The sequence below is a fragment of the Garra rufa genome, chromosome 13 (assembly GCF_049309525.1).
Source record: "Garra rufa chromosome 13, GarRuf1.0, whole genome shotgun sequence".
Lineage (NCBI taxonomy): Eukaryota > Metazoa > Chordata > Actinopteri > Cypriniformes > Cyprinidae > Garra > Garra rufa.
The window spans coordinates 4,189,745-4,208,196 of record NC_133373.1 but is presented as its reverse complement, the minus strand read 5'-3'; the positions used below and the strand labels follow the sequence as shown (position 1 = coordinate 4,208,196).

Below are 18,452 nucleotides of genomic sequence, written 5' to 3'. Positions count from 1 at the left end.
TATACGTATATAATTTACGTACTTGTTTGTGGAGTTTATCGTCAGTCGTCGTTTATCTAGTAAGTGCGTGAAGTTCCCTGATAATATTAAGCTAATGTTGTACAGCGTTGGAGGAATAACATTACTTTACTTAACTATTTTTGTCTTAAAAGACTGTAACGCATGAAAAGTTGAAATTTACTATAGATTAATCTTCGTTTATCATATCTGCTGTCAAGTTCTCATGTCAAGCAGCAGCAGATAACAGCAGTCTGTGTTCCTGAACTGATCAGTGTATCAATACTAATGGTGTCTGTACTAATAGACTTCTTTTCTTCTGCAGGGTTCAGCAATGCCTTCTTTTCGTCAAGTCGGGGAGAAACAGCTTCCTAACCCCATTCTGTACATGGCCTGGTCTCCTAACAGAGATCTGATCGCCTTGGCTAACACTGCAGGAGAGGTTGGGTTTTTTAAAGATGTACAACACATACCTGACTTCATTTAAACCTGACTCAATAGATCATATTCTATTCTATTCTATTCTATTCTGTCATTACAGCTTCTCCTGCATCGGCTTGCCAACTTTCAGCGGGTTTGGAGTTTACTGCCCAATGAGAACACTGGAAAAGAGATCACATCCCTGGCCTGGAGACCTGACGGGAAAGGTAAACTCAAATAAAATTTCACTTGCTTATTTGTATCATTATAATTGGACATAATTGGGCTAATATAGTGAACTAAACCATAAAAGTTTTACTTGAAATAACGTAAGTGTTAACCTTAAATAATAAATAGATAGATAGATAGATAGATAGATAGATAGATAGATAGATAGATAGAAATATATAAATCTTTTTTTGTTTCAGCCAAGCAACTAAACTATAGCAGCCTACCAAAAAAAATTAGATATACACTTCTCATATACAATTTTTTATTGCCATTTAGTATTATATATTAGTTTTATTATTTATTTTTCTAATAAAAGTACATACAACTATGTTGTCTTGTGCTTGTTATCATTGTTTTTTTTTTTTACTATTTTAACATTAATATTTATGTATATACACTACCACTTTGCTGTTCAAGAAATACGTTTTATTATTATTAATATTTAAAACAGTTGAGTAAATTTTTTCAGGATTTTTTGATGAATAGAAAGATCCAAAGATCAGCATTTATCTGAAATAAAAAGCTTTTGTAACATACACTGTACCATTCAAAAGCTTGGAGTCAGTTTACATTTATTGATTTTTTTAAATTAATACTTTTATTTAGAAAGGATGCTTTAATTGTTTAAAAGATTTCTGTTTCAGATAAATACTGTTCTTCTGAACTTTCTATTCATCAAAGAAACCTGAAATAAAATCAACTCAGCTGTTTTCAACATAAAAATGTGTGTGTGTGTGTATATATATATATATATATATATATATATATATATATATATATATATATATATAAGCACCAAATCAGAATGTTAGAATGATTTCTGAAGGATCGTGTGACTAGAGTAATGATGCTAAAAATACAGCTTTTTAAATAGACATTTATTTTAAATAGTACACATATTTTTTTTGTTGTACTTTGGATCAAATAAATGCAGGCTTGGTAAGCAGAAGAAACTTCTATTTAGCAAGGATGCTGTAAATTGTTTAAAAGTGATGATAAAGACATTTATAAATGTTACAAAATATTTCTGTTTCAGATAAATGTGGTTCTTCTAAACTTTCTATTCATCAAAAAAAAAAATGTTTGAGCAGCAAATCAGAATATTAGAATGATTTCTGAAGGATTATGTGACTGAGGGTAATGATGCTAAAAATACAGCTTTAAAATCAGGAATAAATTAGATTTGAAAATATATTCAAATAGAAAACAGTTATTTTCAATTAGCAAAATATTTCAAAATTGTACTGTTTTTGTTGTACTTTTGATCAAATAAATGCAGGCTTGATTTCTCAAATAAAACCCTAGCTTTAAAGCAATATTTAGTGTCTTATTGTTTATGTTACTTAACTAAGAAACTAAAATAAAATTCTGAGGTATCTATCATGTTATATGATTGTTGTCTGCAGTCCTGGCATTCAGTGTGGGAGACACAAAGCAGGTGGTGTTGTGTGATGCAGAAAAGGCAGAAATCCTCCACCTGTTCCCTGTTGAATACCCAGCATCCTGCATGCACTGGATGGAGGTGCAAGATAACAGCAGGTTTGAGTTTTTTTTTTTTCATAGAGAGGATGTGTTTTCTTTCTGTATTGATTACTTGTTTTCATTTATCTGGTTTATTTATTCATTTTTTTCTCTAGCACACTGTCCTCATTCAGCGAGTCTGAAGATGAGTCCAGTCGTTTTCTTCCAAAGTTACCCAGTTTACCCAAAAGGTGAGACTCTGAGCTTTGATTTATCTACCAGACGGCTAAACGGGAAGTACTTGGGTCACTCTTTAGTTTTTATATTTTGTAATTTTTTATTGTTTTGCCATGTTTCTGTTCAGCTACAGCACCACATCAAAGATATTTAGGTAAGAGGACATTTTATGTGATTAATATGCTGATTATTTGTCTTTTTCTTTCTTATACTCTTTATTATTGGTCATCTGCATGTGGCATGTATCCGTTTGATATCTGCTGTGTGTCTGCTCTGGTTGTTATTATGTTTTTTTCTCTTGCAGTGAAGAGAAATCAGATGAAGTCACAAACCTTTTGGGTGAAGTGAGGTCAGTGTTGCATGTGTTGACCAGCTTGGTTAAGCTTGGGACTTTTCCGATGTTGTATTGTGACCTGATAATGTCTGATGTTTATTTGCAGGCTCAATATCCTGGTAGTGGGAGGACCATCTGGATTTGTGGAGCTGTATGCGTATGGGCTGTATAAGATTGCTACGCTGAGTGGAGTAAGATATAAAATTTTCATTTATATAAAAATGGAAGTTTAGAAAGTTAGTAATATGTTATTTATTTTATGTGTTTTTCAGATCTCAGGCACGTGCCGCAGTCTTGGACTGTCTAGTGACCTCAAGTCCCTCTCTGTTATTACAGAGATTAGATCCACAGAAGACAACCCTGAGATAAATTACATACAGGTAAAGTTTAAAAACACTAATAAACATTATTTTTTATCTAAAACTCAACTAACCGTTAGTCAAAGAGAAGAGGCTTGGTCAACCAAAATTTTATTAGTCGCAGAAAAAAAAAAAAAACACAGGAAGTCACAGTCTGTGACGAACAGATTGTTAACGGCTGGCCTTTGTGGTAATATAGTACATCAGACATTCAAACAGTCATCCACATTCTTTGACCTCAAATATGGCTTTTCATCTGAAAGATGTATGTAGTACACTGCAAAAAATGCTTTTCTAGCTTAGATTTTTTGTCTTGTTTCCAGCCAAAATATCTACAAACTCTTAAATCAAGAAGGATTTTCTAGACGAGTAAAAATTATTATCTTGTTTTCAGAAAAAAAAGTCAAAATTAAGTGCATTTTTGCTTGAAACAAGCAAAATAATCTGCCAATGGGGTAAGAAAAATAATCTTGTTTTCTGTGTGAAATAAGATTTTTTTTCTTACCCCATTGGCAGATTATTTTGCTCGTTCTAAGCAAAAACTCACTTAATTTTTACTTGTTTTTTCTGAAAACATGAAATGTTTTTTTACTTGTCTAGAAAATCCTTCTTGATTTAAGAATTTATAGATATTTTGGCTGGAAACAAGACAAAAAATCTAAGCTAGAAAAGCATTTTTTGCAGTGTAGCAACTTTACATCGCCACTCAATCAAATGTTAACAGTAGCGCGCTCACTGCGTGACAGATGGTAGGCACCAGTGCGGTCAGTAGCTCTTAAAATACTAATTTCTGATCATACAGATAAAAGTAAATTCTGTAAAGACTACATGTATTTGTGTGCATGCACAATGACAACGAAACGTTGTGCTTTTGTAAAATAATTAAAGCAAACAGGATGCGCTTTCTGCAGTCTTAGTTTCTGAACTTGTGCATGAAATTTAGAAACTCTGTTTATACTTGCCTTACAGACATAAAAAAACATATTTGTAAAGAGTGAAATGTCTACTTTTAAAATGAACCAGTTCAAATAGAAAACAAATATTCTCTGATTATGTAATCCGTATGAAACATGCACACAGACACATCACTACTGCGGAGATGACGAGTCAGTGTTTATCTCTTAAGCCGAAAAACAAAGCACTAGTTTATCAATAAATTGTTAAAAAAAAACATTGGACACATTAACAGTTATCTGACAATTCTGACAGTTATTCACAATAATCTGCCAGTGCACTGTGGCAAGCTTTTGTGTGTGTGCTTGAGCACTTATCATTCTACGTAGGCAATTAAAGGCTCATTATTATGATTTATATGATTTATTAATAAATGTGTGACTTACAGTCGACTGATGTTTAAAACCTTGTAGTCGAGGGCAGCTCTATTTTTATCCTAACATTGTCATTGTCAGCACTGTGCTTTATTGGGCAGTCACATATAAGAGTGTCCATAATAATTAAAATTTTTTTTAAAAAACTGCTTTAAAAAAAACATGCCACATTCTCAGAAATGTATCCCTTTGTATCCATGTCGGTGTCATACTGTGTCCATTTTATACCATTTTTAAGAACAATTTAAAGGGTTAGTTCACCCAAAAAATAAAAATTCTATTATTAAATACTGTGTTGTTCCAAACCCGTAAGACCTTTGTTTATCTTCAGAACACAAATTAAAATATTTTTTGATGAAATTTGAGAACTTTCTGACCCTGCATAGACAATGCAACTGACACATTCAAGACCCAGAAAGGTAGTAAGGACATCGATAAAATAGTCCATGTGACATCAGTAGTTCAACTTTAATTTTACGAAACTACGAGAATACTTTTTATGCACAAAGAAAGCAAAAATAATGACTTTGTGTTCCGAAGTTGAACAAAGTTCTTTCAGGTTTGGAATGAGTAATTAATGACAGAATTGTAATGTAATGACTCAAAACATCTTGTATATCTATGAAGTCAAAGTTATATTTCCTTACACTTTCATGACATTTGACCATGATTATATTAGATTGAATGAATTAATAATGCCCTTCATGCCCTTAAATAACATCAAGATGGTGGCTTTTCTCTAATATTAATCTGACAAATGTAAAGTTTCAGTCCACAAATGCTGAAACCGTGTCTATGTAAGTGTATGTAACTGTTACTTATTGAAGGTTGATGTGCAAGTAGACAAAGTGCAAAAAGGTTGAGTCACACATAACCTTATTCTACCAGTTTACATGTGGCATCTCTGCACTGAATGAAATGCATGAAGTTGATAACAGTGATTGACTTTGAGTGTGTTCCAGCTGGACACGGGACTGCTGTCTTCATGTTTGCCTGAGCTAACCAAGATGGCACGCAAGTTTACCCACATTTCCACACTGCTGCAGGTGAGTGTTTTACTCATAGAAGCCATAACCCTGTCTTTGTGCATACAGAGTGTCTTTCATTCTCTTTCTCTGTTGTTTAGTATCTGCGTCTCTCTCTCACCTGTATGTGTGAAGCCTGGGAGGACATTCTCATGCAGATGGACCTCCGTCTCACTAAGTTTGTCCAGGTTAGAGGTCATCACTCAGGAACCAATCACAAACAAGCCTATAAAAGAGATAAAACAGGATGGGATTCATTAGAGCATTTAAACACCTCACCCTGAAAATACATATAAGTGCAGTAACGCACTGTGATCCATTGATGGGATCGTAAATGGCTCTGTTTTTTGTTCTAAGAGACACTTGATGGTTTCTCTGAATAAATTACAATGTTGTTTTACAGGAAAAGAACACAAGCACTCAGGTTCAAGATGAGTTTCTGGAGCTGCTGTTATGGGGACATGCCAGGTACACAATACATAAATGATAGTTACACTATGTTTTTGAAAAGCGCATATTGTCATATCACAGTGGTAATTGTGACAGTAAACGATGGTGGTAAAAGTGGTGTTTCCAGTAAATTTGAAGTTACTTGAAGTTGCAGAATTATTTATTTCACATGGGTAATGTTTGAAAAATCACACTGTATTATGAACCTATAATATTTATTTTATGCAAAATAATATAAAAATAAAATAAAAATATTGAACAATTCATATTTTGCAAGCTAAATTGTTCTAATGCTTGTGTTTACTCTAAATGACCAGCAGGGGGCACCATATGACCTTAAATAAATAGCTACAGCCAGAATAAGAAAAAATACAATACATATCCACTATATAATATTAATATATGAGATAATATTAAAATGTTATAATTATATCCAATCCATAATATCCAATATAGGATATAATAGAAATAACAAGGCATGTAAAGTTTATGTATGTGTGCTAACTGTATGTATATTCTGAACTCTAAGTCAAAAATGTCTCTTTCAGTCCTGAACTTCAAGCTCTTCTTATGAATCAACTTACAGTTAAGGTAAATCTATCTGGACTCAGGTTGATAAGTTGCATAAGTGCATAAGTTAACCCACTGTCAGTAGTCATGCAAGTATTACCAATTTCATTCATTCATTGTTTGTTTATTCGCTCAGGGTTTGAAGATGTTGGGTCAATCCATTGATTCTTCCTATTCCAGCATCCAGAAACTTGTTATCAGTCACTTGCAGAGGTGTGTATCATTCACTAGCCTTAACAAGCACCAGATTGTTACAGATTGGAAAGTGTATTAACCGTTTGCTGTGCACACAGCGGCTCTGAGGCGTTGCTCTATCATCTGAGCGAGGTCAAAGGAATGGCGCTCTGGAAGCAGAAGTTTCAACCTCTCGGTCTGGATCCTGCAGCCATCGAGGGTATAAGACTGACTATTTATAGACCAGTCTTATATTTAACATTATTCATATACTATTATAGGATTTATTCATATTTTCAATCAGCTTTTTAAAATATTTTGAGTTTTTATTTAGTTTAATTTCAGTTGTAGTAATTTTGTTTTGTGCTTTTGTCATTTTAATTAGTTTTTTGTTCTTTATACACTGCTGTTCAAAAGTTTGAGATCAGTAATATTTTTAATGATTAATTGTTAAATACTTCTCTAATGTTTATTTTATTAAAAATACAGAAAAAGCAGATATATTGTGAAATGTGATCACAGTTTTAAAAAAGTAGTTTTCTATTTTAATATATTTTACAATATAATTTATTCGTGTGATCTAAGATGAATTTTCAGCATCATTACTCCAGTCTTCAGTGTCACATGATCCTTCAGAAATCATTCAAATATGCTGATTTATTACTTGTATTATCAATGCTGGAAAAAAAAATTTTTTTGCAACCTGGGATTCTTTTTGCAGGATTTTTTGATAAATAAAAAGTTAAAAATAACAGCATTCATTTTAAATGGAAATCTTTTCTAACAATATATGCCTTTGCTATTTTTTTATCAACTTATCACATTTCTTTCAGAAAAATAAAGAATTAATTAACTTTTAAATAGAGGATATATTGTTACAAAAGATTTATTTTTTCTATTTTATGCTCTTCTTCGTATGATTTTTTTTTAAAGTATCACAGATTCAAACTAAATATTAAGCAGCACAATTTTTTTACATTTTTAATAAATCAGCATATTAGAAAGATTTCTGAGAATAATGATGCTCAAAATTCAGCTTTGCATCACAGGAATATATTTTCAAAATATATTCACATAGAAAACATTTATTTTACATTGAAATATTTATTTCACAGTATTACTGTTTTTCTGGATTTTGATCAGTAAGATTTTTCATATTTTGTTTAAAGATTTTTTTATGCTCAGCATGCCTTGATGAGCATAAAAAATCTTAAAGCAAAATATGAAAAATCTTACTGATCTCAAACTTTTGAACACCAGTGTATATTTCTATATAGCTTTAATTATTTTTAAGTGTAAGTCATGTTCATCTTAGTGCTTTAAATTAAATTAAATTAGTTGCCAAGGCAACATTTCTAATTTTCATAAAATATTTAAACTAATGTTTATTTAACGTTTTTTTTTTATATATATTAGTTTTAGCTACTCCTGAGCTCAGATTAATTTGAGGCATTTCGTTTTGCATTGCCTTGCAGGCAAATATCCAGCTGACAATTAAAATAATGACATTTTAATAAAAAAATTACGGTTATTATATAGTTATAATTTAAAACTTTATAAGTGCAAGTCTTTTAACTAAAAAGATATGTTTCAGCAAGTATAGAATATAATGTGTATGCATTCATTTTTCTTCATGGTTTAGATGCCATTGTAGCTGTGGGTTCTTTTACCCTGAAGGCCAGTGAACTTTTACAGTAAGTTCAATCTTATTCTACCCACTTTCTTATTGATGTCTGTTCTTTATATGTCGTTATGAAACTCTATCAACTGACTGTCTTGATTCCAGAGTCATTGATAAGAGTATGAAGAACTTCAAAGCATTTTTCAGATGGCTGTATGTTGGTAAGCTGCAATTTTTGTGTGAGCTGTAGCTTTAAGATACATTTAGTCACAAACTCTGTTGCTGTCTTGCTGCAACTAATATTCTATTACTCTGAACAGCTTTCTGTTGTTACTTGTTGGTATTGAAGGAAGATTATTCATAATCAACATTCTTGTTTTAGCCATAATTTGTTTTTTTAATCCACTGAGCTTGTTGCAATGCGTTATGGAATGTGTTGGTTATCATCTTGTATCAGCTTGCGTATCAGGAGTGTACTTACAATGCTTAAAATGCTGTCTAATTAGGTTTTGGAACAGACTAATAGACTTTTTGTATTGTATTGTAACAGTTTTTGCATTTTACAGCAATGCTTCGAATGTCAGAAGATCATGTTCCTCCTGAGCTTAACAAGGTGAGATATCAGAATCAAAAATTGACATAAAAAGAGGAAAAGTGGCGATGGATGGGAAATGTTAGCAAGGCAAATAACCAAAACATAATGAATGTGTGTTTCAGATGACTCAGAAAGATCTGGCTTTTGTGGCTGACTTCCTGTCTGAGCATTTCAGTGCTGTGAGTGAAACATAAATGCATTGTTTTTAACATTAAACAAATGTTTGGTGTGAAGCCCGTATATTCATTTTCTTTCCTCTGTTTCAGAATGAGGAGCTGTTTGATCGGAAAGGGAAGTATTTCAATGTTGAGCGTGTAGGACAGGTGAGGACCTTAATACATATTCGGATAGGAATTCTTTTCCTCATTTCATTAAATATACATACTTGGCCTGTCTTTGCTTTTAAAGTACTTGAAGGATGAAGATGAAGACTTGGTATCTCCACCCAACATGGAGGGCAACCAGTGGGTGACATTTCTAAAGCAGAGCACTCACCTGAAAGGTAAAATTACACCTTCTTCCATTATTAAACCACAAGACTGCTAATGTTAAAGGGATAGTTCACTCAAAAATGAAAATTCTGTCATTAATTACTTACCCTCATGTCGTTCCAAAACGGTGAGAACTTTATTCATCTTTAGAACACAAATTAAGATATTTTTGATGAAATCCAAGCAGTGTTAATTTAATTGACGAATCATTTTCGTCAACATTTTTTCACCGATGAAAATGAGACTATAACGAAATGAAAACTTTTTTTATAACAAATACTGATGAAAATCTATTGACATTTTCGTCAACGAATAAAAACGATGAAAAAGTTAGGGAGGGACAATTTGGAAAAAGATTCATTCAGAACGAATCTGCTTCGTTGTTGGGAGGTTAGATGTGTACATTTGAACTGTAACATAGTCTATTGATCTCTCCGGTGGGATATAAGCTGGCATATATTTGTTGCACGTCTCTGAAAATGTTCAAAAATGTCAATGTCGAGGAGTAAGAGGAGCAGACATATGGATAGATTTGACAATGCAAAAGAGAACTCAATTCGGTCCGAACTTTTTGCATTGTCCATTTGACAAGTATTCACTTAAACACACTCTGTTACGTTTTCTATATCGGACGTGCATCAGTACATTGCATCCATGCGTTTCACAGACAGGGTTTAGACTAAGCTAGGATTAGGCCATAGTTCAAATTAGGACATTTAAGTAATTTTTGTAGATGTACCTTAGAAAAAACATAATGATATAAACATATTTTTAGATCAGTCAGAGCAAGTTTCTTTGATTTGAAACAGCTCAGACTTACATTTTAGTCTGGCTTTAGCCTGGTTTGTGAAACCGGCAGTTAGTCGACTAAAACTAGACTAAAACTAAAACAATTCAGATGACTAAAATTAAAACTAAATGGCATTTTAGTCAAAAGACTATGACTAAGATTAAATCAAAATTTGCTGTCAAAATTACCACTGAATCTGGGAGCTTTCTGACCCTGCATAGACAACAATGCAACTACCACATTCAAGGCCCAGAAACGTAGTAAGGACATTGATAAAATAGTCCATGTAACATTAGTGGTTCAACCGTAATTTTATAAAGCCATAAGAATTCTTTATTTATTTATTTGATTTATTTAGTACCACAACGCCTTTTTGTAGCTTCATAACATTTCGGTTGAGCCACTGATGTCACATGGACTATTTTAATGATGTCCTTACTACCTTTCTGTGCCTTGAATGTGGTAGTTGCATTGCTGTCTATGCAGGGTCAGAAAGCTCTCGCATTTCATCAAAAATGCCTTAATTTGTGTTCTGAAGATAAAAGAACAACACAAGTGGAAGTAATCAACAACAGAATTTTCATTTTTGGGTGACCTATCCCTTTAAATTTTTGTTTTGCAAAAAATATAAAACTGAATATGAGAAATGAATTACTTACATGTTTTTGATTTTGTTGCAGACAGTCCGCTGCTCTTCCCCACTTATCCACAGAAGTCTCTGCACTTTGTCAAGAGAATGATGGAGGGGTCCATTGATCTGTGTTTACAGAAACCAGCCGTGAGTCTCTAAAACAAACACTGACACAAGCACACACATGCACAAACTTTATTACTCTCTTTTGTCTCTGTAAATGGAATCACATTGACAGGGAGGGGTTGGACACAACTTTACTACACCAGGACAATAGCTTTACACGTTCTGCTTTGAAACATTATAATTTAGGGCTAACAACTTTGGGTGTTTTCTGTTTTCAGCTCTTTATTATGGGTTGAGTTCGTTTCAGTCAGTGTTTATGAATTTCTGCCAACAAGAACTGTGAGAAAACACAAGGTCCTGTTTTATTTCATAGACACAATTTTACAATGTTTTCTTTTTCACAAAATTGACTGTCCTCTTTGGATATCCAACCGCTTCTCTTTTGCAGAAGATGCTCTAACTTGCTTTCTCACATACAAACTCCATCCATTAGTAGGGGTAGTTCACTTTTAGAACTAAAATTTACAGGTAATGTACTCACCCTCTTGTCATCCAAGATGTTTATGTCTTTCTTTCTTCAGTCGTAAAGAAATTGTTTTTTGAGGAAAACATTTCAGGATTTCTCTCCATATAATGGACGTCTATGGTGCCCCCGAGTTTGAACTTTCAAAATGTGGTTTAAATGCAGCTTCAAAGGGTTTTAAATGATCCCAGCCAGTGAAGAAGGGACTTATCTAGCAAAATTATCTGTTATTTTCTAAAAACATTTACAACTTATATTTTTATTCTTAAACGCATGTCGAAAAACTCCCATCTCATTTTCTCCTCCAACTTGAAAATCATCCTACATCTCTGTGGAATTGCCAACCCAGTGTTTACAAAGTGAACATGCCAAAAGGATAAGAAACACCCTTTACAAAAAAGGTAAAACAGCAATGTAGGGTGACTTTGAAGTTGGAGGAGAAAATGAGATGGGAGTTTTCCGAAGTTCCCTAACTGTCATGGACCCGAAGTACACACAGAGCTAGACAAGAGGAGCATTTGAGGTTAAAAAGTATATAAATTCTATATTTTTTAATGAAATAACTGATTTTGCTTGAAAAGACCCTTCTTTCCTCAGCTGTGAGATTTTGGAGGTTCAAACTCAGGGGCACCATAGAAGTCCATTATATTCAGAGAAATCCTGTTTTGTTTTCCTCAAGAAACATAATTTCCTTAGGACTGTAGAAAGGAAAACAAGGGGGTGAGTACATTATCTGTAATTTTTTGTGAAAGTGAACAACTCCTTTAATGGTCTCCAGTGCATATATCTATATCAAAAGCATTAACTACATTATCTGGATTGTTTCTCCCTTCCTGCTGACCATTCTTTCCCTGAGCACTAATGCATCTGACTCCTAATCATACACCTGTGTGTGTTTTTCAGGAGGTGATTGGACATTCAGTAAAACAAGCTGTGTGTTTGCGATTGTACTCTATTCCTGAGAGGTAATCCATATTCTAGATTCAGTTTATAGCTACTAATGATGCTTTGATTTGAGTTACAGGACACAGGGTTTATACTGTTGACAATTTAATAATTTCTGTTTTTTGATAGCTCTGAAAATACACCGAGATTGTTTGAGCTGCCTTCACTGTAAGTCGACCAGTCATATCCATTTAACAAGGCTAGGAATGCTGTTTTGTATTAAATGAATTCTGAGGTCATAGTGCTCGTCAGTGACGTTCATAAGACGATAGCAGTGTGTTGATGATGATAAGAGTGTGTTTCAATGCAGGTGGAATGATAAGAAGGCTGCTATGCATTATGTAGTGTTCTGCATGCCAGAGATCTCGCCCTCTAAAATCTATATTCTGAGGAGAGCAACAGACCCAAACAGGTACACATGCCTCTTTTATTCTGTTCTGTTGTATTTGATTACAAAGAAAGATATTTAAAACAATAACAATACTTTCATTCAGCAAGGATGTATTAGATTGATAATAAGAGGCAGTAAAGACAATGTTAATGTTAAGGACGATTTCTGTTTTCAAATAAATGCTGTTCTTCGGAACATTCTGTCACTGTTTTCACTAAAATGTTATGCAGCACAGCTGTTTTCAACATTTATAATAATAAGAGATGCTTCTTGAGCACCAAATATTATACTGATTCCTATTATTAGAATGATTTCTGAAGGATCATGTGACACTGAAGACTGGAGTAATGGCTGCTGAAAATTCAGCTTTGCATCACAGGAATAAATTGCATTTTAAAATATATATTTTAAAAAAGTTATTTCAAATTGTAATAATATTTCAGAATGTTACCGTTTCATTGTATTCAAATAAATGCAACCTTGCTGATAAGAGACTTGTTTCAAAAATGTGTAAGAATGCGAAAATAAATTGCGATTAGGAATTGTCATTGTTTTCCATCACCTCCATACCACTACTATATTATCATCCAATTATATATCCAAGTTCACTTCCAGAACAAAAATAAATAATTTACTCCCCTTCTTGTCATCCAAGATGTTCATGTTTTTTTTTTCTTCAGTCATAAAGAAAATTAAAATTCAAAATATGCCAATATATAGTGGACTTCTATGATGCCCCTGAGTTTGAACTTCCAAAATGCAGTTTAAGTGCAGCTTCAAAGGGCTCTAAACAATCCCAGCCGAGGAAGAAGGGTCTTGTCTAGCGAAACGATTGGTTATTTTCAAAAAAAAAAAAAAAAAAGTTACAATTTCTATACTTTTAACCTCAAATTCTCGTTTTATCTAGCTCTGTGTGAACTGTGTTTTCCGGTTCAAGACAGTTCAAACTGCATTTTGGAAGTTCAAACCTGGGGCACCATAGAAGTCCACTATATGGAGAGGAATCCTGATAAGTCTCTTAAAAGGTTTTTCAAAGTTTAAGCGGCATCATGCCTGGTTTCCTGTATAAATCACTGAATTTGTGTATGTATGTTTCAGGTCTGTCCCTAATGGTCTGGTTGCTCTACACCTCAGCACTCCTCTCAATTCTAGTATAGATGATGAAACACCTGCACCATCTTCTGCGTGAGTTAATCTATGGGATAAAATAAATAGCATATTTTTAAAATATTGCCATTATTTATTCTTAAACTATATATGCATGAAGGATTAACTAAAATTGTTTATTAGTGACAGTTCGTACAGTTGCCTTGATGCCCGTTTTTATGATGACGAGACATTAACAGTGGTATTGCGAAATCTGGAAGATGACGAGAATAAGATGCGCATCCTTGCTCAGCTTCATCTTAACACTGTTTTGAGCTGGGATGAAGAGTTCACCTGGGATCTTACACTCAGGTACGGCACACTTGTTGATTCACACCTTTAATTTTTCATTTAATTATTCAATATAGGTGTAAAACAGTTAAGCTTAGCTTAACATTGTGGCTCTCCCCTATTGCATGTCCTAAATTAGCACTCGTTTGATGTTTCGTCTTTGTTGTGGTGTGTGTCAGGCTGGAGCAGCAGACTGAAGGGATTCCAGTCCAGGGTTTGGCCTGGGGAAACCAGAGCAGAGAGATGGACAACATCAAGGCTCAGTTTGTGACGGTTAATGGGGTCCGCAAAGTGTCCTGCGTGGTAAGACTCTACAACCTGAGGAAAATTTTTAGCCATTTAGGAGAAAACTTTACATTGAAAATATTGGTTGATATATACAGTAGAGGTCAAAAGTTTACATACACCTTGCAAAATCTGCAAAATGTTATTTATTTTATTAAAATAAGAGGGATCCCATAGGGGATTATTTTTTATTTAGTACTGACCTGAATAATATATTTCACATAAAAGACGTTTACATATTGTCTGCAACAGAAATGAATAGTTGAATTTACAAAAATATCTTTGTTCAAAAGTTTATATCCCGTTAATTCTTAATACTGTGTTGTTACCTAAATAATACACAGATGTGTGTTTTTGTTTTTTTTAGTATAGTGATAGTTGTTCATGAGTCCCTTGTTTGTCCTGAACAGTTAAACTGCCTGATGTTCTTCAGAAATCCTTCGGGTCCCACAAATTCTTTGGTTTTTCAGCATTTTTGTGTATTTGACCTCTTTCCAACAATGACTGTATGATCCATCCTTTTCACACTGAGGACAACTGAGGGACTCATATGCAACTATTACAGAAGGTTCAAACACTCACTGATGATTTAGAAGGAAACACGATGCATTAAGAGCTGGGGGGTGAAAACTTTTGGAATTTGAAGATCAGGGTAAATGTAACTTGTTTTGTCTTCTGAGAAACATGTTAGTATCTTATGTAGCTTTTGAAGAGCAGTGCTAAATGAAAAAATATGATATTTAAGCAAAATAAGAAAAATGTACACATCCTTATTCTGTTCAAAAGTTCCCCCCCCCCCCCCCCCTCTTAATGCACGTTTTTCCTTCTGGAGCATCAGTGAGTGTTTGAACCTTCTGTAATAGTTGCATATGAGTGCCTCAGTTGTCCTCAGTGTGAAAGGATGGATCTCAAAATCATACAGTCATTGTTGGAAATCATTCAAATACACAAAAATGCTGGAAAACCAAAGAATTTGTGGGACCTGAAGGATTTTTCTAAAGAACAGCAGGCAGTTTAAGTGTTTTGGACAAACAAGGGACTCATGAACAACTCCTACTAAACAAAAAAACACAGCTGTGGATCATTTAGGTAATAACACAGTATTAAGAATCAAAGTAAACGTTTGAACAGGGTTGTTTTTACAAATTCAGCTATTATTTTCTCTTGTGGACTATATTTAAATGTCTTTTATGTGGAATATCCTATTCAGGTCAGTACTAAACAAAAAATAACATGCATTTTGTATGATCCCTTTTATTTTAATAAAATAATTAACATTTTGCAGGTTGGGCAAGGTGTATGTAAACTTTTGACCTCAACTGTATAAATACATAAAAAAACATAAACATAAAGAATTATTATTGAAAATAAATCTAATATTGCTTCCATAAATGTGCATTAATTTTCAATCATTTAATTCTTTCCGAATAAATAATATAGTTATATTAGCTGTTTTTTTTTTTTTACAAAATATAATGAAAAACAGTTTAATTATTTAAAATTAATTGTAATATTGTCATTTATGTCTTATTTTTTAATAATTTATTTAAAAATAATTATTAATATAATTTTAAGCAATCAAGAATTCCGCTCATTGTATAGCATGTAAATGGTAAATAAACCTCTTATCTCTCTCATCAGCTCAGTGCCAACCTGAGACATGTGCGTGTGTTTGAGATGGATGCAGAGGAGGAAGAAGAAGAGGAAGAGCGTGCCGATGAGTCACAGGAAATGAGCTCGGACCAGGACAGACTTGAGGACACAATGACTAATCAGAGTGATGTTGGGGAAGCTGGAGATGGAGCAGGTGGGACTGAAGATGCTCAGGTGGCAGGTCAAGGGTCAGGAGACATTTTGAATGAGACTGCAGGATCAGACACGCTTTGAACTATGACCTGAGATCCAACGTGTTCTCCACAACTGAACTATGGACTCCTTTGTTTTTCCTGGTCTTGTTGTTTTTGTATTCAAAATATTTTGTGATAAAGATGATCTGTTGAACATTTCACATTCTCATTTGTAAATAAATGGATTTACTGTATAATAATCTTGGGTCATATTAATCAAAACTTTAATATGTCAGTGTCTCGCCTGGGGTGAGTGGACAGCTGAGGTACTGCACTCACTGTAGAAATGCGAACCACAGTCAACCATGATTAATTCATTCCATGACTGAAAGTTTCCAATAACAGCTTTACAGAGATAAAGTGAGTAGTATTCATTTAGTCATGTGACCTCAACATGGCTGCTGTTATAGAGTGCAACAGTCACATTTTTTGATAATTGTTGGTATATGCATCTACTCCAGGTGAAAAACTACATTACCCATGATACTCTCCACCAATCAGGGATTCATGACAAGCAAAATGCCAACAAAACATTTTTAGAGCCCACCCACTTCCATGAAGCTCTGGAAAAAAATTGTAGACTAGTTTCCTAACATTGTCTAACAACTTACAGTTTTTGCAATAAATGGAAAATATATTGTTTTTAATTTGACTGTCATTTGCAGAGCTTCACGGGATTGTGGTTCTTTACCTCCTTTAAAACAATAAGTGTAAGTCTTGTAGCTTTATCTTTTTTTTGTCTGATTTTCAAATACTTTTTTTTGCTTTAAATCTAAGTTTGTACTGTTGTGTTTTACCTCTTGTCTGGTATGTTTAGTTCATTGCTTAGAACTAAAAATTGCTGCCAGACTTTATTCATTTACAGGTCTAGAAATCCCACTTTTAAAATTAGGCTTGGTAAAATATCCTTGTTTTGCAAGACTGAATCCTGGTATCTCAAACTAAACAAACAGTTATTGAGGGGTATATTAAAATATTGAAATATACTTTATACATTTTTGTTGTTTTACCCATTTCATTGCTTGTTTTGTCTCATTTTAAGTCATCTTGAGTCCCCTTGGAAGTTTGCTGAGGCCCCCAGGTTGAGAATCAGTCTGAAATTGTATATTTAAATTCATTAGCAGCTAACTGTACTACTGTTTGCCATTTAAATATAGTTGCATGGACAAAATATAGCCTTGGGTCAAATATTCTGTTGTGGTGATTGATGAGATCTCTTCAGTGCTAAAATTTAGCCTAAAGCATAACGGTTTGCAGAGCTGGGTAATGAGAATGAGCTGGGTACATGTAATCTGAATTACGGAATCAGAAGTTTAAATTACATTTCAAAGTACTCTTAATCAGACTACAGTTAATTTTATGGCTAACATGATTACATGTTATTGACACAAGAGCAATAAATTCATAATTTATTGATTCTAATTCCTCTTTTTCATCTTTTAAATCTTTCTTTCTAAAATAGCCTTCCATTATATACATACTGAAAGTCTTTAAGTTTGAAATCAGTTAGGATTAGTCAGGTGGCATTTGACCACTGATTTACAAAAACAAAAATTCAGGTTTGAGAAGGGTTTCAACATTGCATCAAATTTTGATGAACACATTGATTTTATGAATTATCACCCTAGGTTATTTACCCTTTATTTCTGTCTTTTTCAAACACATTAAAATGCACAAATTCACACATGCTTTTTTTGTCATCTGATTATCTTTCTCTTAATATATTTACTTGAAGTGCTCCTGAGATTTTAAAATAAATATTTTAATAATTAAGTATCACTTTGCATGTTCATTGGTTCTCTGACATTGGTTATGGTCACATGACATGAAGGTAAACAAATACAGCATTTTATTTTTTATTTATTCTTTTAATTTTGATTGATTATAGAATGATTTATTTGAATTTATTATTTTTTTTTATAATTTAACTATTAGCTTTTAATTGAACTCATAAACACTGATATAATATAATTAGGGGTGGGCATAGATTATTTTTTTTAATCTAGATTAATCTAGAATAAATTTTGGAATTAATCTAGATTAATCTAGATTAAAATGGCTAATTTGAATTCTGCTGAAGGCATTCAGAATATGTGTGCTACCCAAATAATGACTAAACATGTTACACCGTACTTTTATTTTGACAGGTTGCCGTGAGGTTTCTGTGTATACAGTATGACATGATGCGAGTTTTCTCAAATGAAACGGTATAAGTGACACTCACAGCAGTTTTGGAGATTGAGT

At 33.2% G+C, this 18,452-nt stretch overlaps 1 protein-coding gene across 1 annotated transcript; it reads left to right on the top strand.

Moving 5' to 3' along the window:
• The first annotated feature begins 6 nt into the window (after window positions 1–6).
• On the top strand, window positions 7–17,383 carry anapc4 (anaphase promoting complex subunit 4). The gene is made up of 29 exons (XM_073852890.1): window positions 7–59; window positions 323–439; window positions 539–644; window positions 2,055–2,187; window positions 2,286–2,360; window positions 2,474–2,500; window positions 2,651–2,695; window positions 2,787–2,871; window positions 2,953–3,060; window positions 5,330–5,413; window positions 5,494–5,580; window positions 5,796–5,860; window positions 6,391–6,433; window positions 6,549–6,625; window positions 6,706–6,806; window positions 8,229–8,280; window positions 8,373–8,428; window positions 8,774–8,820; window positions 8,925–8,981; window positions 9,069–9,125; window positions 9,211–9,304; window positions 10,764–10,861; window positions 12,207–12,268; window positions 12,378–12,416; window positions 12,559–12,660; window positions 13,738–13,824; window positions 13,930–14,097; window positions 14,256–14,379; window positions 16,003–17,383. Exons 2-29 carry the CDS (start codon window positions 332–334, stop codon window positions 16,246–16,248), a joined length of 2,433 nt encoding a protein of 810 aa, XP_073708991.1. The 5' UTR covers window positions 7–59; window positions 323–331; the 3' UTR covers window positions 16,249–17,383.
• Window positions 17,384–18,452: the final 1,069 nt, after the last annotated feature.

What these genes read in the sequence shown, in the direction of transcription:
- anapc4 (XM_073852890.1), top strand. Translation starts at nt 332, where the DNA reads ATGCCTTCTTTTCGTCAAGTCGGGGAGAAACAGCTTCCTAACCCCATT. An exon ending in AGAGCAACAGACCCAAACAG is followed by an intron (nt 12,661 to 13,737) that starts GTACACATGCCT and finishes TGTATGTTTCAG; the next exon opens with GTCTGTCCCTAATGGTCTGG. An exon ending in ACACCTGCACCATCTTCTGC is followed by an intron (nt 13,825 to 13,929) that starts GTGAGTTAATCT and finishes ATTGTTTATTAG; the next exon opens with TGACAGTTCGTACAGTTGCC.